At 38.4% G+C, this 23,012-nt stretch overlaps 2 protein-coding genes across 14 annotated transcripts in view; one reads left to right on the top strand and one right to left on the bottom strand.

Moving 5' to 3' along the window:
- The window catches only part of mvb12ba (multivesicular body subunit 12Ba), an 87,819-nt gene extending 71,085 nt beyond the window's left edge, over positions 1-16,734 (bottom strand). For 10 of the 11 annotated variants that reach the window (XM_017460122.2, XM_017460127.2, XM_017460124.3 and 7 more), the window contains exons 1-2: positions 16,578-16,734; positions 4,273-4,392 (exon numbers count right to left, since the gene is read on the bottom strand). In XM_017460122.2, the coding sequence (XP_017315611.1) occupies positions 4,273-4,386 (114 nt within the window). In that variant the 5' untranslated portion in view covers positions 4,387-4,392; positions 16,578-16,734. The remainder of the gene's footprint in view (positions 1-4,272; positions 4,393-16,577) is intronic. The other variant, XM_053676828.1, reaches the window with a different exon arrangement.
- Positions 16,735-18,817: 2,083 nt separating this feature from the next.
- Positions 18,818-23,012, top strand: part of ttc33 (tetratricopeptide repeat domain 33) — a 45,415-nt gene continuing 41,220 nt past the window's right edge. The window contains exon 1 of one of the 3 annotated variants that reach the window (XM_017460395.2): positions 18,818-18,886. The gene's annotated coding sequence lies outside the window, so the exon portion shown is untranslated. Of the gene's footprint in view, positions 18,887-21,435; positions 21,598-23,012 lie in introns of those variants that run through there. The other 2 variants (XM_053676957.1, XM_047151757.2) reach the window with 2 other exon arrangements.

Here is a 23,012-nt window from a genome sequence, read left to right as displayed (position 1 = left end):
AGCAGTGATACTCCATAACAAATGGCATTAGTTAAGATGATTGAGTTTTCGAATTGTCAAGTTATCAGGCATGGTATGTTACAGGGGACCAATTATGCAAAATTCACTTTTAAACGGTGTTTGAACATACATGTGTGTTAGAGTGTGAACACAACCACCCTACAATGGTAAAAATACACCCACTCCTTTTTTTTTATATATATATATTCCCAATAAATCATAAACAAGGTCTCAAAATGAGAGGTTTAATTGGAACAAGTCCCACCCAGGGAAAGTAAGTAACACAAAACCTATCCCCAGCAGGATAATGATCGTTAGGTATTTACAATATCTCACAAAAGTGAATACACCCCTCACATTTTTGTAAATATCTGATTATATCTTTTCATGTGACAACACTGAAGAAATGACACTGAAGAAATGAGGGGTCAGTCTGTCAGTGCTCAGACCATACAGCACACTGCATCAAATTGGTCTGAATGGCTGTTGTCCCAGAAGGAAGACTCTTCTAAAGATGATGCACAAGAAAGCCCGCAAACAGTTTGCTGAAGACAAGCAGACTAAGGACATGGATTACTGGAACCGTGTGCTGTGGTCTGATGAGATCAAGGTAAACTCATTTGGTTCAGATGGTGTCAAGCATGTGTGGCAGCAACCAGGTGAGGAGTACAAAGACAAGTGTGTCTTGCCTACAGTTAAACATGGGGGTGGGAGTGTCATGGTCTGGGGCTGCATGAGTGCTGCCGGCACTGGGGAGCTACAGTTCATTGAGGGAACCATGAATGGCAACATGTACTATGACATGAAGCAGAGCATGATAATGACCCCAAACACACCTCCAAGACGATCACTGCCTTGCTAAAGAAGCCGAGGGTGAAGGTGATGGACTGGCCAACCATGTCTCCAGACCTAAACCCTATTGAGCATCTGTGGGGCATCCTCAAATGGAAGCTGGAGGAGCACAAGGTCTCAAACATCCACCAGCTCCATGATGTTGTCATGGAGGAGTGGAAGAGGACTCCAGTGGCAACCTGTGAAGCTCTGGTGAACTCCATGCCCAAGAGGGTTAAGGCAGTGCTGGAAAATAATGGTGGCCACACAAAATATTGACACTTTTGGCCCAATTTGTACATTTTCACTTAGGGGTGTACTCACTTTTGTTGCCAGCGGTTTAGATATTAATGGCTGTGTGTTGAGTTATTTTGAAGAGATGACAAATTTACAGTTATACAAGCTGTACACTCACTACTTTACATTGTAGGAAAATTTCATTTTCTTCAGTGTTGTCACATTAAAAGATATAATCAAATATTTACAAAAATGTGAGGAGTGTACTCACTTTTGTGAGATACTGTATGTAACATCAGCTAGCTAGCACCGCTGGCTAACGTAACTTAATTCAGCACATGAATATCTATACAAGTCAGCTAGGTTAACAATTTCTTTAGTTGTAAAATAAGCAACAGTTGTCATATCTCTTCTCTATCTGCTATATCACTATTCTTAACATCCGCAAGAATTACTCCCTAACAAAAAAAAAAAAAAAGGTTATACATCATTTATTCTTTGTTGAGGTTTACCTCATCAATGGCTTGCAACTTGTTTATCTGAGTCGATGGTTCTAACTACCATCCCGAGGTGACACCCTAGGAGTGAATGCAAAAACTGCAGCCTCAATGACCCAAACAGTGCATTCCCCAGCTCAAGTGATTTATTGTCTGGTTCTGCAGAGGAAATGCATCCCTAGATACATGGTCAACCACTGTAGGCATGGTATTGGATAATGTTACATATATTTGGGTAGACTTTATACATGTGTTTCTTAAAAGCAGCAGCGACAAAAACTGACTAAAACAATGATAATACTGTCTGGGTAGACATTAATGGGTTAAATGTTACTGGAAATGGGATGCCATGGATGCCGGGCCAAATGGGACACTGTCAGTCACCAATATATATTGGGTGTGTGGTAACCAGGCATATACATTCCTTCCCAAAGGGTGGTATGCATGATGAAGTATTGTTCGACCAGGCCCACAGGTGTGGGTTCAAGTAATCATACCTATAACTAGGGATGCACCAAAATGAAAATTCTTGGCCGAAGCCGGAACCAAACATAATGAAAAACTTGGCAGAAGGCCGAATACCGAACACGTTTTTTGTGTTTTTTCCATTTATTTTGCCATTTTTTTTCACCATTGCATAAATTAAATAGTCAAAATCTAAGAAAAAATCAATTACAAAAACTACAATTTCAAAATATTTATTTAACACTGAACATTTTTTTCATTCCAGCAGGCATAAGTTACTAACAAGGCACAATATAACTTTAAATAAATAAATTAGTAAAATAAAAATATTTTGATGTGGTCATCTTTGAGCTCTCCTTGAATAGCCTACGTTAGGCCTATAACTGACTGCTGAAAGAATGGAACACTCTGTAGCCTACAACAAAAAAGTGCATTAAAAAGTGCACTGACAAGCGTGCAAAAAATGGTTATATTCGGTTATATACGGCTGATTATATTCATGATATATACCGCTCGCGTCCCTGTACACCTTGCGGAGTATTATAGTAGATATAGGATAGTTAGATACGTTGTTAATGATATGTTCCTTGATAGATTTAGTTAGTTTAAACTATAGATCAGTTCATTTAGTCCCTGCTGGTTTTTCCGCTCCCAGTCCATAGTACTAGTTCATATTTCTTGTTTTGTGTTTTGACCCTGTTTTCTGTGATCACAACTCTGATTCCTGCTTTGCCCCGTTTATGCCTGTTTGCCGATCGCCCGACCCTTCGCCTGTTTTAACTACTTTTTTGGATTACGATTTGGATTTGTCTGCCTGCCCTTAAATGAATGTCTTTACCTGCACCTGCTTCCGTACTCTACTTCCTTACGTCTCGCGACGTGACAGAATACTCCGCGAGGTGTACAGGGTATATATCCAGTGGTATATATCCTGAATGTAATCAGCGCTAAGCGCTGGCAGCTGAAAACAAAAAAGCCACACCCCAATCAACAACCAATGACAAAACAGGGAGGAGACAGAACAGAGACAAAACAAACGCACGTGTCCACAGTAAACAATGTCATGGTTGTCAACATCCAAAGAGCATGCGCTCACTGGGCACTCGTGCACGTAGCTTGTGCATGCGAGCACCCCCTCATCTCTCCGCGCGCGCTGCCAGAAGGGGAGATCGTGACATTCGCGCGTCTCACTCTGGTTGCTAGACTATTTGGTTGCGTCATCAAACTCGTCATTGTTCGGTCAAACTTATTCTGCCTTTTCACTTATTAATTTTGGCAACCGAAATTATTATTAATAATTTTGGTTGCCGAACAATCGGTGCATCCCTACCTATAACCATTACAAGTTACAGTTGTTGGGCTCATCACTTGATATTCCCCAGGATCAGTGGCACGTTTAGGCTCAAGACAAAATCTTTAGGGGTCTCGTTCCATTTTGGGGGATAGTAGGCAATACAAATGAGAAACAAACTGGCATATGAGCAGGAACTATTCATCAACCAGATTTTGACACATTTAAATCTCATTTGTAAAGTCATGACTTTACAAAATAGGATGGCACTTAACATCCTCTTAGCTGATCTTATGAGGTCTTATGTAGTCCATGCCTCTTCAGGTCAAATCTGTTTTGGCAGTACAAGTGGGACCTACAAAATATTAGTTAGGTGGTTTTAATGTAATGGCTGATTGGTCAATAGATCGATAGAAACCACTGTTAATCAGTGCATACAGGATTTTATGGAGTTTTTTGTGATTATTGCAGCCAAAAATGCTTGATTTTGCTACAGTTTTTTTTCAAAATTTGCAATGCACCTTTTGTGCTTTTTTTTATTATTTTTTTTATGAACAACTACTTGAATTAGCAAAATTGCAACTGCATGAAATTGTTTTGCATGCCCTTCACTGTGAAATTTGTTAGTAAATGAGCTGTACTCATCTTTGATGCATATGAATCGAAGAAGGCTTTGGTTGAATGCACATTGTGATGATATCACACAATGCGTCTTGGCCCAAATCTGCAGTAATTTTAGAAAAATTTCAAGCTCCTCCGAATATTGTGGAGTTTGCTTGATTTTGCATTCATTTCTGCGATTGCAAATTCCTGGAGGGGCTGATTAATTAGCAATAAAATATTAATTACAAAGCAATGTCTGTACTTATTACTTTTTCCTAAGAAAGCAGTATTGCTGAATTATTAGGAATGCTTAATTGTCTGGAAAATACTGTATGCTAGGACACTTACCACATCGTAGCCAGTGGGTGCTCTGTTTCTTGAGGCCACAACACCTACACCAGTGATGGGATCCATAAGCATCTCTGTTAGGGCATCTGACAAATCACGTACCTCAGGCATCATGAAACTCTAAGCACATACAAAGGCAAAAGTAAACATTCAATGCATGCTCTCACCCTCAAATTTTACTTATAAAATACTGGAGGTTTTCTTTTTTAATTTTTGTTTTAATAGAGTTTTAAACTGCGAATAAAATCCTAAGTCTGAGACTTTCAATGTTTAAATTCTGTTTGTCCCCTGTATTGGTTTAACTGTTGCCTTGGCCCATGTAATATGCTTGACAGCATGTTTCCACTGAACAGTGTAGTACATCATGGTTACTAATCCACAAATAGAACTATCTGTACCCCGTTTCCATTTTTTCTATCATGCCTACATACATTTTTCTGTTCTACAAAAAGTAGAACTTAATGCAAACAGCACTGACGAGAATGCCTCCAACGCAAACAAGTCTGGTCCGTAATGTGACCAATTTGCATTCCTCAAAAATCCTTAAAATAGAAGACAAAGTAGAAAGTTGAAGGAACTTATTTCAGACATTTTACATTGATGTGGCCATGACTCTGTTTTGGTCAATTCCAACATCTAATCAGTATATCTGCTACTTACAAAAATAATTACATATAAATCATACAAACATTCAACTACTGGTTCTTGAAATATCAGAAAAAACAGAATCTCTGACAGACAGACAAGACGAAAACATAATGCTGCCACAAACTAGGCACATAGCGTATTTTACACTTTAATTTGACATAAAATTTGTTTACCACATATTTGAAATATACTAGGGTGTGGTCCAAATGAGTCATACTCTGTCTCTCATCACCAGCAACAGCTCTACTGTAATGTTGTCTGTAACATACCACTCTCACCCCCACTATTTTGCTCTCTTTCACCTCCACTATCTCTTTCTAATACATTAGTCAGTATAAATCTTACATCTGCCAGTTGGGCTCTTGCATCTGACAATACCTCTTAAATATGTTTATCATTTCCTCTTTATCTGCATTGTTGGCTACCACTGCAATTTAACAAAATTAATATTTACTTCTAATTATTAGAGATGGCACCGATCTGATATCAGCACACAGGGCTGTACACTTTTTTGAGTAGGCCTGGTGTTATCAGGCTAAAGAATTGAGTAGCACATACAAACATTTTGTAGCACACAAGGGGGTACATATTATTCAAACAAACTGCCCATATAAATATTTTGGCTCATACATTCATAGCTGAGAATTTAGAAACTACTAATGAAACAAATTTTAAAAGCATTGAAAAAAAGCATTGATGTAAACTCCTCAAATGGAATAGAGTAAATCAACTGAGGCCAATCCAAATAAAAGTTCTATCAGATTTAAGGAGGAGGGTTAATGTCCGCTTTAATAATTGATCAACTAGACAAGTACCTTTGTGTCAGATTAAGTTTGTTATTGAAACCGATGTGTGAATTCGGCACATCTGAGTCAGCGATATTAATCTACTTAAAATAATTGTGAACATTTTTTAAAAGGTTAGATTGGAGGCACATCAACATTTTAAGGCAGACGAGGGACAGGAATTTACCACAATAAAAGTTGGCTCAGCATTTGAAATGCATCAGATATTCAACAGGGGCATACACTCTATTTATAAAAAAAAAAAAAAAAAAAAAAAAAAAAAAAAGCTGTAAAAAAAAAAACAAAAAAAAAAATTGGCAGTTATTCCCAGACAGTGGTTTTTAATATTGGTAACAACAGATGACTAAGTGCTTTTTTTTTTTTTTTTTACAGATGAATAATGTAAGCATGAATGTCTGGCAGATACTAAATGCCAAGTAATTTTGGTTACAAACTCAGTCAGCTTAAAAATCACACTTAGAAGAGTTTTTTGCTAAGACGGAAGCCAACTCTACTGTAATGTGGGCTTTAACATACCACTCTCTGCTTGCTTACACGCTTGCACCCCCACTATCTTAATAATATTAATGAAAATTGTCTGGTTTAAAATAAATGCAAACAGTTCAAAGGGCAACTAAAATTGGGATTAATTCATTCGGACTGGTGAAAATCTTTGCATGTAAACTAGAGCTCCAAGAACTAATCGATAAAATCGATAATAATCGATTATGAATTCGTTGTCAATGAATCTCATTATCGATTAGTTGGTCTGCGCGTGGCAATTTACTCACTACATTACTTCTGTTCTGAAAACACGCATCGGAGAGTAAATAGTAAAGTTGTGTCCCAAATTACGTACTATACACTTACACGATGCGCTGTATACTCTACCATCTAGTGTATGAATTTTAGAAAGGTAATATTATAGCTATATATACATATATAAAATAGTTGTTTAAAGTTTTATGACGTTTATATTTGTAACACTCAGTTTGCAGATTTAATTTAAAATAAATGAAAAACAAAAAGAATGGTACAGAAAGGTGGGGGGGGTGGGGGGGGGGTAGATAATCGACCAACTAATTGATTAATGAAATAATCATTAGTTGCAGCCCTACTTTCAACAGCCAATACATCATTGCGTTACAGGCTGCAGTGAGGACACACACTTTTTATTATTTTTTTTCCTCTCTCTCAGATGTGCCAAAGACAAAGCTGACACAAATACACTGCCCCCTCAAACTTGAACAGCCAGCTGAGAGTTGTATTTATTTATTTATTTTTTGTGTAAACTATGGCCACGCAAGCGCTCAAAGGTGAAATAAACAACAGGAGTCCGTCTCCTGAGTCCTGCTTCACACACACACACAGTTCTCCAGTGACCAATGATTAGCTAAACTGCAGATGGATGGATAGATGGATCTTTCATTAGTTATGTTTACATTAGGGCTGCAACCAATGATTGTTTTCATAATCGATTAGTTGGTCGACTATTGATTGATTGATTATTTCCAATTAATCGATCAATCGGATGGGGGGGGTAAACTTTTATACCACAGTATAAAGTATAGAATAAATTATAATTAATCCAGTATATAAGATCAAAAGAATCAAAATACAAATAACTAAGAAATAAATACAACATTGAGGTTTTTACAATTGGAGTCAGATTTAATTTCTGAGAGAGTCATGCAGAATTGGAACGACAAATTTAAATGTATTCACATCACTTCAAAAAGACAGGAACATGTGGGAATCCTTCTACTATGTCATTGGATACTGTCGTTGGACCAGTGAGTGGACCCCTACATGTTTGTGTGTGAACAAACACGACTAGTTCCCCAGTGGCTAATTTGAGTGAGACTGCTTTAGATAGTAGTGGGTCCCTACATTAACCTATCATTCAGCTTGAGTGAAGATAGCTGAATGTCAAATGCATGCTGAAATTTTTTTTCTTTTTTTAAACTAATTAGGTCATCAAAAATCTACTTACAGAATATATGTATGTACACCATACGAATTTTCAGCTCGATCAGATTTACAGTTCCTAAGAAAGTGTTAGCTGAACTCCACCCCTATGCATGACCATGCCCCAAACTATGCATATTACCTCAGTATCTTGTAATGTACTTGGTGCTGAAGTTTCATGTAAGTTCATGAAAGCAATCCTTAATTACATCTGTTTGATTAAATTAGCCTCTGCCTCATTAGAATTGATTGGCACGAGGCAGCCATATTCTTTAGAAATGCCAAGGTGTTTTTGATAATTATTGTATTATAATAATTACAATAATTATAATTATTCATATGCTCCTGAGTAGTTTGTCACCAAATTTGTGGTTCATGAGATACGGACCAAAAAATTAAAACCTTGCACTATAGCACCACCATTAGGCTGACAAGGCAAATCTAACTTGCCCGAGTAGCAGGAGGGAGTACTACCTGTTGACCAAGTTTAATGTCTCTGCGTGGTCTGCATGATCCATTTTAAGGCATAACAATAACAACAAAGCTGCAAGCATCTTTTTGGGGGGCAAAGGACCCAGACTCAGTGAGCTGCACATTCACAAATACAGTTGTCACCTAAGCAATCACAGGAAAGCAGAGACATAACTTTAAGCAAAGGGACTCAAGAATGATTTGTAGCTCCATACATATGCCAGTCCGTTATTTGAGAATGGTTTTGAATATCAGAGTTCCCCTAATAAAATTTTTTTTGTTGTTGTTTTTTTTTTTTAATAGACGAGTCTCAGGATGACGTAAGCCAAATTTGGTGAAGATTGGACAAAATTGGGAGGAATGGCAAAAATGGCAGTTAGATGCAAGCATTTTTAGTAGAGATGCACCGATGTATCGGCCAATAATCGGTACCGACAAGATATCTGAACCTAGAGAGAACTACTCTCTGAGAACAAAGAACTGCTACGAGAACAAACCTCTCCCTTGCAGAATTAACACCTCCATCTGAATTAGCACATCAGGCTCAGTGGAGACTAGGAAATATCTGAACCGGGAGAGAACGACTCTCTGAGGACGGGAACGAACACTCGACCTCTCTCTCGCAGAATTAGCATCTCCATTTGAATTAACACATCATGCTGAGTAGAGACTAGGAAATCGTCACCAAACGGTTTCTTCCTTCCTCTCCTCACACCCTTCTCTCTCTCTGTGTCAAGATCACCCTAAACACACCCAAAGTCTATATACATTACATAACATGTTTTAATGCGAATAAGATGTCACCTATACATGTAGTTATACTGTATATACTGTAGCTATACTGTATTATACAAAAGCTCTCAGTGTGACAGGAAAATATGGTCTCATTCCCTCAATAGCAGTTTAAATAAAATGTTACATGCCGTTAAAGGCATACCCTCCCAGGGTCCCTCACTCAAATTACCTCCTGTATGTAAATAAAGTACATCCTTCCACAAACATCAAATTATAATCACAAACACCACCATTTGGTGGACCCACAGAACATCTGGATATCTAGGGGAGAGCTGGCCAAAGATTCAGGGAGTCTGTAGACAGATCTCCCACACGATCACTGTGTGTAGATTTTCCTCTACCAGGTATGTAAGTATTGTCTCTCTTATGTTGTATTATGTTTTGGATTAGATTGTAATGTAATGTTGAATGTAATTCTTTCCTATTATTAATAGTTGTATTGGATTTGGATGTTTTCATACCTGGTTAATAAATTAATAGACTTGAATATATTCTGATTTATTCTGAAATTATTGTCTGTAGTAGATTATGCTAAATCCTTGTTACAGCAAATCTGCGACCAGGTTAGTACAGGCTAGCAATCTGGCTTTAAGTTAAGTGTACTTAGAGTGTACAGGCTCGATAGGAAATTTCCGTTTAGGTCAACATAAAGTTGATCGACCTAGTCTAAACAGGATGAAGTCTAAACCTCTGATTACTGTAATATTCTTCTAGCTAATGTGTACGTAGGAAACTATGGCATGATTATATAATGCTAATTTTACTCAGATATTATTGGTCAATCTTCGTAGATTTTAGTGGTCACGACCTCTGGCTAGAGATAACGTTACCGTAATTAAGTGTTACTAACTAAGCGAACTAAGAGACCAGGTTAATGACTTGGCTCAGGTTAAGTGTACTTAGTGTGTACAGGCTCGATATGAAATACCTGTTTAGGACAACATACAGTTGATCGACCAAGTCTAAATAGGGGGAAGTCTAACCCTCTGGTCGTTGTAATCTTTCTCTCGTTAACGTTCACATAGCAAAACTATGGCATGATTATATAAAGCTAATTTTACTTAGATATTATTGGTCTATCTCTGTAGATTTTAGTGGTCATGACCTCTGACTAGAGATAACATTACTATAACCAAGTGTTACTAACTAAGGGAACCAAATAAAGTACTATTTAGGAAAGGGTAAGCATGGGGCGGTCATCTAAATAATATTAGTCCATTACCTCTGGCTAATGACCAAGACTGGCGAGTTTGTGACAGTGAGATCCTTGTACACGACCGGCGCGAGACTTGACATGCAATCCGAATGTACGAACACAGTATAAAGTATAGAATAAATTATAATTAATCCAGTATATAAGATCAAAAGAATCAAAATACAAATAACTAAGAAATAAATACAACATTGAGGTTTTTACAACTGGAGTCAGATTTAATTTCTGAGAGAGTCATGCAGAATTGGAATGACACATTTAAATGTATTCACATCACTTCAAAAAGACAGGAACATGTGGGAATCCTTCTACCATGTCATTGGATACTGTCGTTGGACCAGTGAGTGGACCCCTACAAAGACAAATTTTCCCAATATCGCCCATTGACTGATAGTTTAAAAACATCAGATGATCAGGGTCGATTATGTCCTGTCAATCAAAGGAGGGCGAGAAAACATCGATTTCATGCTGTGTGTAAAGATGATGTCTCGTGTGGAGTGACGACGAAACGGCAGTTTGTAATCTCTACACTGCTAAAATTTTAAACCGGACGCTGCAGCAGTGAAGCGGGAGTTTTGGTGTTGAATCAAAAATTTTTTTTAGCCGCGCTGCTCGCGCTGAATTAAAGCGCCAGTATACCGTTGAAAGATTTAGATGAGTGGACAAATATTTTTATATATATATATATATATATATATATATATATATATATATATATATATATATATATATATAGCACAGAAAAATATATTTGTAGAGTAGTATATTTCATATCCAGTTAATGTTAATATACAGTATCTCACAAAAGTGAGTATACCCCTCGCATTTTTGTAAATATTTGATAATATCTTTTCATGTGACAACACTGAAGAAATGACACTTTGCTACAATGTAAAGTAGTGAGTGTACAGCTTGTGTAACAGTGTAAATTTGCTGTGCCCTCAAAATAACTCAACATACAGCCATTAATGTCTAAACCGCTGGCAACAAAAGTGAGTACACCCCTAAGTGAAAATGTCCAAATTGGGTCCAATTAGCCATTTTCCCTCCCCGGTGTCGTGTGACTTGTTAGTGTTACAAGGTCTCAGGTGTGAATGGGGAGCAGGTGTGTTAAATTTGGTGTCCTCGCTCTCACACTCCCTCATACTGGTCACTGGAAGTTCAACATGGCACCTCATGGCAAAGAACTCTCTGAGGACCTGAAAAAAAGAATTGTTGCTCTACATAAAGATGTCCTAGGCTATAAGAAGATTGTCAAGACCCTGACACTGAGCTGCAGCACGGTTGCCAAGACCATACAGTGGTTTAACAGGACAGGTTCCACTCAGAACAGTCCTCGCCATGGTCGACCAAAGACGTTGAGTGCACGTGCTCAACATCATTTCCAGAGGTTGTCTTTGGGAAATAGACGTATGAGTGCTGCCAGCATTAATGTAGAGGTTGAAGGGTTGGGGTGTCAGCCTGTCAGTGCTCAGACCATACGCCGCACACTGCATCAAATTGGTCTGCATGGCTGTCATCCCAGAAGGGAGCCTCTTCTAAAGATGATGCACAAGAAAGCCCAGAAAATTACTGGAACCATGTCCTGTGGTCTGATGAGACCAAGATAAACTTATTTGGTTCAGATGGTGTCAAGCGTGTGGCGGCAACCAGGTGAGGAGTACAAAGACAAATGTATCTTGCCTACAGTCAAGCATGGTGGTGGGAGTGTCATGGTCTGGGGCTGCATAAGTGCTGCCGGCACTGGGGAGCTACAGTTCATTGAGGGAACCATGAATACCAACATGTACTGTGACATACTGAAGCAGAGCATGATCCCCTCCCTTCGGAGACTGGACTGCAGGGCAGTATTCCAGCATTATAACGACCACAAACACACCTCCAAGACGACCACTGCCTTGCTAAAGAAGCTGAGGGTGAAGGTGATGGACTGGCCAAGCATGTCTCCAGACCTAAACCCTATTGAGCATCTGTGGGGCATCCTCAAACGGAAGGTGGAGGAGCACAAGGTCTCTAACATCCACCAGCTCTGTGATGTCGTCATGGAGGAGTGGAATAGGACTCCAGTGGCAACCTGTGAATCTCTGGTGAACTCCATGCCCAAGAGGGTTAAGGCAGTGCTGGAAAATAATGGTGACCACACAAAATATTGACACTTTGGGCCCAATTTGGACATTTTCACTTAGGGGTGTACTCACTTTTGTTGCCAGTGGTTTAGATATTAATGGCTGTGTGTTGAGTTATTTTGAGGGGACAGCAAATTGACACTGTTACACAAGCTGTACACTCACTACTTTACAGTGTAGCAAAGTGTCATTTCTTCAGTGTTGTCGCATTAAAAGATATAATCAAATATTTACAAAAATGTGAGGGGTGTACTCACTTTTGTGAGATACTGTATATAAAAAAAAAAGTTTATTGGTATACAGTGCATCTGGAAAGTATTCACAGCGCTTCACTTTTTCCACATTTTGTTATGTTACAGCCTTATTCCAAAATGGATTAAATTCATTATTTTCCTCAAAATTCTACAAACAATACCCCATAATGACAACGTGAAAGAAGTTTTTTGAAATCTTTGCAAATTTATTAAAAATAAAAACAAAAAAAAAAAGCACATGTACATAAGTATTCACAGCCTTTGTCATGACACTCAAAATTGAGCTCAGGTGCATCCTGTTTCCACTGATCATCCTTGAGATGTTTCTACAACTTGATTGGAGTCCACCTGTGGTAAATTCAGTTGATTGGACATGATTTGGAAAGGCACACACCTGTCTATATAAGGTAACCAGCAGGACTCTTCCTAGAGCTGGCCGCCTGGCCAAACTGAGCGATCGGGGGAGAAGGGCCTTAATCAGGGAGATAACCAAAAACCCGATGGTCACTCTGACAGAGCTCCAGCGTGTTTCTGTGGAAAGAGGAGAACCTTCCAGAAGAACAACCATCTCTGCAGCACTCCACCAATCGGGCCTGTATGGTAGAGTGGCAAGACGGAAGCCACTCCTCAGTAAAAGGCACATGACAGCCCACCTGGAGTTTGCCAAAAGGCACCTGAAGGACTCTCAGACCATGAGAAACAAAATGATCTGGTCTGATGAAACAAAGATTGAACTCTTTGGCCTGAATGGCAAGCGTCATGTCTGGTGGAAACCAGGCACCACTCATCACCTGGCCAATACAATCCCTACAGTGAAGCATGGTAGTGGAAGCATCAAGCTTGTAGCATTATACTCATAAAGACTTGAGTCTGTAATTGGTGCCAAAGGTGCTTCAACAAAGTATTGAGCAAAGGCGGTGAATACTTATGTACATGTGCTTTTTTTGTTTTTTTATTTTTAATAAATTTGCAAAGATTTCAAACAAACTTTTCATGCCATTTTTCAAATGGCATTTGCATGTTCTCCCCGTGCTGCGGGAGTTTCCTCCCCAGGCCAAAGACATGCATGGTAGGCTGATTGGCGTGTCTAAAGTGTCCGTAGTGTATGAATGTGTGTGTGACTGTGTGCCCTGCGATGGACTGGCACCCTGTCCAGGGTGTACCCCGCCTTGTGCCCGATGCTCCCTGGGACAGGCTCCAGGTTCCCCGTGACCCTGAAAAGGAGTAAGCGGTAGAAGATGGATGGATAATGAATTTAATCCATTTTGGAATAAAGCTGTAACTTAACAAAATGTGGAAAAAGTCAAGTGCTGTGAATACTTTCTGGATGCACTGTGTATGTATGTATGTATGTATGTATGTATGTATGTATGTGTGTGTATTTATATATATTTATTATATTACCAGTTTGATGTTCAGTGATGAAGTATGCTTTTGTTTGTGGTGAGTGAATGCGAGACTAACAGGAGGTTTATTAGAATTCAGTCAATGTTAATATGAATTAATGATATTCAATAAGTTAAGAAATCTTTAAATTCTGAAGATTAAATTATGTGTTAATGTTAATTTGAGTAATGTTTTTTCTCTTTAAGAGACCAGTGATTGTGAAACAACTTGTTGAAATGGAGAGAATAAAGTTTCCATTTGCATTTCTTTCAGAATTGTGGAATTAATTATTATTAATTTAAAAGAAGGCATAAAAGGCAGAACTATTGGTAACGGCCGATATCACTGAGTAAACTTGGTCATCAGTATCAGCTGAGAAATGTAGTATCGGTGCATCTCTAAGTTTTAGCATGTTATTGTATCTTTTGACCAGTAATTGGCACATCACAAGATTTGTTGCATAGCCTCAGGGCACGGTCCTGAAGATGCCTACAAATACACAGTGGTGCTTGAAAGTGAACCGTTCAGAATTTTCTAGATTTCTGCATAAATATGACCTAAAACAACATCAGATTTTAAGTCCTAAAAGTAGATAATGAGAACCCAATTTTAAAAATGAGGCAAAAAAATTATTATACTTGGTCACTTATTTATTGAGAAATGATCCAATATTATATATTTGTGAGTGGCAAAAGTATGTGAAACTTTGCTTTCAGTAGCTGGCGTGACCTCCTTGTGCAGCAATAACTGAAACTAAACATTTCCAGTAACTGTTGTTCAGTCCTGCATATCAACTTGGAGGAATTTTAGCCCATTCCTCAGTACAGAACAGCTTCAACTCTGGAAGGTACATCAACTCGTTCACAAACATCGATTGGTTCACTAACGAAACACTACTACTTTCCATAGTCACTTCAATGCCTCACATACACTTCAATGACTACGTTTACATGGACAGCAGTAATCTAATTATTGACCTTAATCTGATTAAGATAATAATGTGATTAAGGTGTTTACATGAGTCACTTTTAGAATAGTCCTGTCACATTCCAGTTTTACATGTTATAGAACACAATTAGATTAACAGCCTGCGTCATTACGTTATCGCGGCGTCCGACGTCCCTCCAGAATTTCACGTCAACATACAGTTCGTCTTCTTTATGATACTGTATACAGTTTTGGGTGTTTTCATTTAATTTTTTTTTTACGAACGCTTTAAGTGCAGTTAATTATTTGTCATGCTATACGTGCTAAAAGACTACTGACTGAAGCCGTGGGCTGCGTCCCAAACCATGGACTTACCGTCTATATAGTAGCCGAGACGCATGTATTTTTCCCCAGTACAGGCCTATAGTAGGCAAGTATGCGGTTTGGGATGCAGCCGAACTCTCTTGTTTGCCGTAAAACGTAAAACTGCCATGTGTGATCGTGTCCTGTTGCAAAATGCAGTGAAAACTCACACACGACGTTCATAATGTGATTAAGATGTTTACATGTCTGTAATACTCGTCCATAATGTGACTAAAACAGGAGTACTCCACCTGTCTTAATTCGATTAGTGCTTACTTCGAGTATGACCTTAATTAGATTAAGGTAATTAAAAATTGCTGTTTACATGGTAGTTTCTTAATCAAAGTATGGTCTTAATCGGGTTAAGAGTGGATTATTGTTGTCCATGTAAACGCAGCTAGTGTTTGACAGCGAAACCAAGAAAGGGATAAACTGTTAAGGTGCCATCATCCTCCATGACAACTTGTTTGCCAAGTAGCTTTTACATAGCCCAAATAATCGTTACAGCACGTGTGACAACTGATATTTGCATTATATTATTATATGTATAATGTCTATTTAAAGTTGTCCATTGATATTAAAAATGTCGTAATTGTATACGGAATACTGTTTGTTCTCTTACATTAGATAACACAAACATGCAACTGAATTTCATCCAAACTCGATTTCAACTCAAAGTACACCCGTATAAGCAATTTCAATCTCTTACATATGCGAAGGTGTAAAAAGTTCAACTCTCAACTGCCTTAGGATTTCGTAAGTGTATCATTTCAAACAAGTAATCACTATTCACCCGACAGCGATGTCGGGCGAGGGTTGAATGAAAATTAATGCGACAATGAACATTTACGGAATTAAGTCAACCTATTAACCCTCGAGTTAATCTAGCTTTTAACAATAGGATGAGTTCTTATACTGCTAGGGATTAACTTCAGCTAGCATGCTGAAAGGACTGGCAAGAGGCTATATTGTACGTTATGCTAAGCCTTGGTTTTTATTCTATCAGCTATGTAATACAACCCATAAAACCCAAAGCCCGCATTTCCTCGCCAAAAAGCTGTGAAAACTAATTTTATAAGGTTGTCCTGGTCAACAACTTAGCTAGCTATACGGTGTTAATTACGGCTATTATAATAAAAATAAAAAGTACACAGCTCTTTCAAAACTATTGTTATGTATTTATTTATGCCTACATTAAAATGTTACTCTGAGTAACGTGTCCTTTCTCTTCTACGCAGTCTTCCATGACTACAGCGCACAGTAGCTAGAGTCGCTGAGCGTGAGGCCTAAGCGGAGATAAGCGGTACAAAACACAGGAGTTCAGATAAGGTAGCCGCAGAGTAACTAGCTGTTAGTATGCATGTCTTACCCAGTGACGGTCAGTCTGTGTTTATATATCGTTTTCCACAGTTAAATCCACTGTATCCTCGTCTTCCTTACTTCTTCCTTTTTTCATGCCGTTATCTTGTTCTTCTTCTTCCGAAGCGTTTTGGATAATAGTTGTGCATATCGCCACCTATCAGTTACGAAAAATCGCGTGCTGCCAACAGTCTATACAGAGCTGACTTGGAAAATACTACTACTACTACTACTACTACTACTACTACTAATAATAATAATAATAATAATAATAATAATAATAATAATAATAATAATAATAATAAAACCCTTTCTTCACTGTACTTTTATACTATATATGATGACACGTTCCACCGTATTTTCTACTCCATATGTATCACATAGACCAGTGGTTTTCAAAGTGGGGGCCGCCAGGGGGCGCCCGGGGGTCTCAATAATTTGGTGTGCCCATCCCTCCCACCAGTATGTTTTCTCCTTCTCACTCTCAGACAACCACACACACAATCAATTCCTAATGTAATGTAAAGATGTAATATGTAATTATTAATAAAAAGGGGGATATATTCCGAAGTCTGTATTTTTAATGTGTTTTAAAGACATCTTGCAAAAGGGGGACCTCGGTCAAATGTTAATGCCATTTGGGGGGCCTTGCCCTGGAAAAGTTTGGGAACCTCTGACATAGACCATCTGTGAGTTCATGCATCAGGTATACACATTTACATTCACAAACAGCTATATAACACACTACATGAAAGGTAATCAGGAAAGGAAAAAGCATAATTGGGGCACTTTAAGTCTTCAAAACACGTGTATACTGCGATTCCTCCACGGAAGTAACGGGACACTATCTCTGGGTAACATAATTCTTTCAGAAGGGCCACATACATGTATTTTGCCTTAGGCTCCCACATAATCTAGGTTAGCCCTTGCACACAATACACACATATGCACACACACGCATGCATGCTAACCCACAAACACTCACTCTCTCTCTCTACACCAGTGCTTCTCAAACTTTTTCAGCGTGAGGCCCCCCTTGTGTAGCGTGTATCACTGTATGCCCCTCTAGAGTCTGCACAGTTTAGTTTTTTTTCACACTAGGCTCACTCATATTAACTTTCTCAGCTAAGAGTCTACATCCTCTATCTAAAAACGTACCCATTTTTAATAGGCTTAGTTTTTATCAGCGTGCGGCTAACAGTGCTGTACACTAGTATATCAACAGATGTCTGTTTGGTGTGTCTTAGTGTGCTGTGTATAATATATATAATTTATTAATATTTCTCATTTTTATGTACATTATAGTTCAAAGGTTGACAATCCTAACTTACATACAGGTAAAATAATTTTTTTAAAAATGTTCTAAAGTATCTATTGGGCCCCCGGCAGCCTCTGTCAGCCCCCAGGATGCCATGGCCCCCAGTTTGAGAACCGGTGCTCTACACACACTTTCTCTTCTGTTCTGTTCCATACTCTATTCTTTTGTTTTCTGTTGTCTTATTTAAATGCAGATGCTGACAAGTTTGTGTTGTTAACATGTAAAAATAAAGACGGTCAACTGTTGGGAAAATATATACTTTTTTTTTGGAGTGTGTGTGTGTGTGTGAAAGATTTTGTGTTGAAAATGAAAGTTTGTGTGTTATTGTACCTATCATAGGACTGGGATATTCCGCTTCATCTTGAACCCAGGTTTTATATCATATAAACAGAACAGAGAGACTTTCACTGAGAGGTGGGACTTACAATTCTCCATGTAGTCTGAGATTCAGGATTTTCCCTTCATTTTAATCAGATCCGAAGTAACTTGCTACTTTAGTAGTCTTCTCCTTGTTCTCCTTGTATACTTTATTACCCTTACTCAAGTAATTCTTAACAATACAGTAGACTAGTTTTACTTGTACTTGAGTAAAATCTTTGGCTACTCTACCCACCTCTGTAAATAAGTAAATAAAAAGAAATGCCCCACTCATGTCATTTAATAACTTCACAGCACATTTGGGACGTTTCGAAATAATACATTCAATGTAAGTAAAAGTATATTAACTGTTAGAAACAGCATCAACTACCAGAATAAATTATTTATTGGCAACTGAAATATTTTATTATTATTATTATTATTATTATTATTATTATTATTATTATTATTATTATTTTAAAAATCTGAATAATATTGGAATAATACAGAAAATCGGCACAAACCTAAGGGACGTGTATTAGGTAACTACAAAAAAAGTCACAACTTCCGGTTCTTCCTGGTTCTGAAATAATACTTCCGGGTTCAGGTCTATGTTGTATTAGCAAGAAACCTCTGCGAAAAACGTAAGTTAACAACAGTGGTTTGACAATTGAGCATGTTAGTATGTTATTATGCATATTTGTCGCTTAAATAGCGACGTTAAATCTGAAATTATCTCATGTCATGTGACAATAACAATGGCTCCAGACACCAGTTTAAGTTTAAAAAGGACACCTTAGTCACGTGTAGTTGGCAGTTTTATTTTTAAATACTTATTCTAAAAGCAGTGAACATACCTCACCTGTAGGGGTAAAATCTCCTTTATGAGAATCCATAAGATATGTTGTGTTTTTCCGTGCACACCATTTGCTACTTTTATTACTTACTCAAATTCCCCCTCATACAGTTATAAACTGCTGCACTAGGCAGCAGTTAATAGTGCTATAACCAAAGTTTGTAGAGACATTAATCAAAAATGCGCTATTGACTTTGGGCTATTGGGAATGTTGCACACCCGTTTAATTTCTAAATTGGCACTTTAATCACTGATACTTAACAATAACATTTTCTGTGCATTTACATGGGCCGAAGAGGTAAAATCACCCACAAGAAATGTCCAATGCGAATCTTTTGGCATGTCAATTTCACATATTCTAATTTTGTCCTTTTATGTGTATAAAATGCTATAATATTAGCGGACATCCGGCCTCTCTCCTGGAAGTTCAGGTGTTGTGTAGAAATCGATGGCTAGGGGTCGCTGTTCAGCAAATGTTCGCACGGGAACTTCAGGCCCGTGCACGTGACCGTGAGCCTGCAGACATTGGTGCAGAGAACAGACTCTGAAGCGGAATGCCGCGTCAGAGTAGCCGAGCGGTTCTGCAAATAAAAGATGTTTCATGTCTTAGAGAAACACGTCCAAGCTAGATATTGTCACGAGCATCGAAATGCGTGTATAGATAAGAAATAAAACATTAATGCTGCTGTTACGGTCTTCTGCTAGATTAATGTTTACAGCTATTAATGGTTTCGTTATGAGTATGGTTTACAGTAGCGCTTGTTGTGTGTATAACATATTCTGATTGTCTGATACATGTAGGCTTATCTCTATTCGTATAACTCTTTACTGTAATTACCCAGTAATGTTGGAGATCATATAGTTTGTTATTTACAAATGCATATTACTCTGAGTCTCCCTTATATTGATAGCGGCTAGTGATTTTGTCGTTCATGAACAATTCGTTCATTTTGAACGAATCTTTAATATGACTCGGGAACAACGAGTTGTCTCAGAGTGATACGTTCACTTTTGACCGCGCATGGGCTGCAACATCCCCGTAGGTTCTGTACCGAAAACAGAAATGATTAGTTCACCTTTTGGGGTCTTGGGGTTCGATTTGTTCGTTCTTCTGGTGACCGCCCCATAGGCAATGCACCATGCAATACCGGAAACAGAAATGATTAGTTCACCTCTTGAGTCTTCGGGTTCGAGTCGTTCCTTCATCATGTCACAGCCCCACTGCATTCAGCCTATGGGGCGGTCATGGGATGAACAAACGACTCGAACCCGAAGACTCAAGAGGTGAACTAATCATTTCTTTTTCCTGGGAACAGAACGACTTTGATCAGGAGATAAGGTGAATTAAAAGACTGCATAGCCTGAAGACCCAGCTAAGCAATTAATCAATCATTTCTGTTTTCATAATTCAACCTTGGCTGCATTAGCCTATAGTTTATTTTTTATTCCAAATGTGATCAACGTTTGTGTAAGTACTAGATGTGCTGGGGAATTTCACATGTAACATTTTAATTATATTGTGCTGAAATGAACAAAATTACTCCAAAAAAGATTTGTTGATTTTGCTGATCGAGATTCAAAGATCCGAGTCACTAATAGCGGCTTCCTGATGTCTGCAGATTATATACAGTATCCCAGAAATCAGTTTTTTTGAGAGTGAGAGAGAGACACCAGAGAATGTCTATTAATAGACCGGCTCTGGAGAGACAGAGGCTGGGTCCGAATACCTTTACTGCCATACTACACAGTAGGTGAAAAACAGTATGCCAAAGGACTAGTATGTGCAAATTCTCAGTATTCATAAAACGGCAGGTGAGAAATCCCCGGATGAGCTATTGCTTCCGCCGAGAATCTGCAGTATGGAACCACTGGACAATGTGGGTGATTCTCATTTCTTATTTGTGCATCCTTGTTTCCTTCCCTCGCTTCCTTTCCTTGCATCTTAGCTCCACCCCATTAGGATGCAAGGATGACATGCGAGGAGACAGGGATTGAAGTAAGTCAAATTAAATATCCTCGCTCTCTCAAGCGTCACTTCAAAGCAACGTTAATTAATGATGGGTATGTCTCAACCAGCTCCCTAGTTCAATAGGTAGTGAATCAGTATAGAGGGAATGCATTGATATCACTTTTTCATTGGAACATAACCCCCCCCGGCCAGACTTGAGTGGCAAAACATCCAGCAAAATGGCTGCTTTTAATAGGGGAAGCTGCGAAAATGCTAGTATAAATAACGATTACCAGCTTAAATTAAAGGCAGTTGGACTCAATAGTGACCCTTACAGCTTGCCCAAGAACCTGTGGTCCATGGACATTGGCATGTGGCCAGAAATCGGTTTTCCGACATTTATATATACCTGATTTAGACGCCAAGGAAATACACTAAGCAAAGCCTGAAGGCATGTAAAAACCTTGATGCTTGGTCCTACTTCAAGGCAGAATTTGTTGGAGAAATTAGTGATAAGAACACAAATATACATTCTGGTTGTATCTGAACAGGTATGTACAAATATTTTCATTTTATTCTATAATTTTATTTGGTAAATCGTAAGCTGGCTAGTCATAGTTTTTTGTAGCTAACACTGCTTCCACTTACTAACGTTATATATTTCTATAAAAAAAAACTATTTGTGAAGGTAAAACACAGTCAGTGAATGAATGAGTCCCATTATTCATCAATGGAAATAGGCAGCGTTTAAAAAGAAATATGTTGCAAATTATTCATCAATGTACAACATGAAACTTCTCTATTTAGTTAAAAAGGACTGAATGGTTTTTTGGCACTCTGTAAAAAGATGGCTCTGAATTCTTGTTGAATCTGTTAGCACAATTGATCGCACAATAGCTTTTTCCCATTTTAGATGCGTTTTTTTCTGTGTTTTCTCGGAATTCATGCTGTATTTTAATGCTGCTGCTCAGTCTTTTGGCCACTCAGTGGGCATGACCACGGCGAGTTCCGGCTACCGTGACGTCACGTGCATACCCTCTATATCGTGTACACGAGTTGGGGCACTGCTAAGGACCCTGTCTCATTACACATTGGCTGCGTCTGAAATTGCATACTGTGACAGTACAGTACGTACTCCAGTTGATGCAGCACCTACTGCATGGCCATTGAAACAGTACGTACTAATCAGTATGTGTGTGTAGTATTAATGCAATCCCGGATGTTGGCATTGCCATGTGACCTTCATTGTAATTATAAACACAAAAATCTTAGGGATCACCAGATTAAAGCAACCACACTAATGGCAAAATACATATCAGGAAAGTTAACTGAATTAGCTATTTAATGTGGGCAGTGTTAACAGGCTGAGGTAAATTCATTGCCGTTAGCTTGGCCAGCTAATGCATGATGGAGATCACAAAGCAGGTTTCAAACGCTGTGACAACTGTTTTCTTGTTTAAACCTTCAACAAGTTAACAATTAATTTGGGTATTGTTAAACAAGTCCAGTTTAATACTTAAAAAAAAAACTGGCATGCTGTCTTTGTCAATTTTTAGTTCTGAGCTCGTCTGCACCAGTCCCGTTGCATTATGGGATTTTTGACTACTGTAGTGTACATCAGTTGCATACTGCGAAATCTCACCAAAAGCAGTACACCATCTGGGTATTTCTTGCCTACTGTTTCTCGCCTACTGAGAATTTGGACATACTACCCCTCTGGCATACTGCTTTTCACCTATTGTGTAGTAGGGTAGTATGCGATTTCGGATGCAGCCATTGGGACACAGTTAACTGCATTTCTGGTGACATGATGTAGGTGACATTTTTATAACGTCACCAAAAATGAAAACGATTAAAATATATAATATTCATATGCCGTATTCAGTAGGTACTGAATTGAATGTTGTAGGTACTGTCACAGTATGCAATTTCAGACGCAGCCAGAGAGGGTGAGCAACAAGAAGCG

This window comes from Ictalurus punctatus, chromosome 28 (assembly GCF_001660625.3).
Source record: "Ictalurus punctatus breed USDA103 chromosome 28, Coco_2.0, whole genome shotgun sequence".
Classification (NCBI taxonomy): Eukaryota; Metazoa; Chordata; class Actinopteri; order Siluriformes; family Ictaluridae; genus Ictalurus; species Ictalurus punctatus.
Note: the sequence above shows the minus strand (reverse complement) of the source record. Positions and strands in the feature narration are given on the sequence as shown.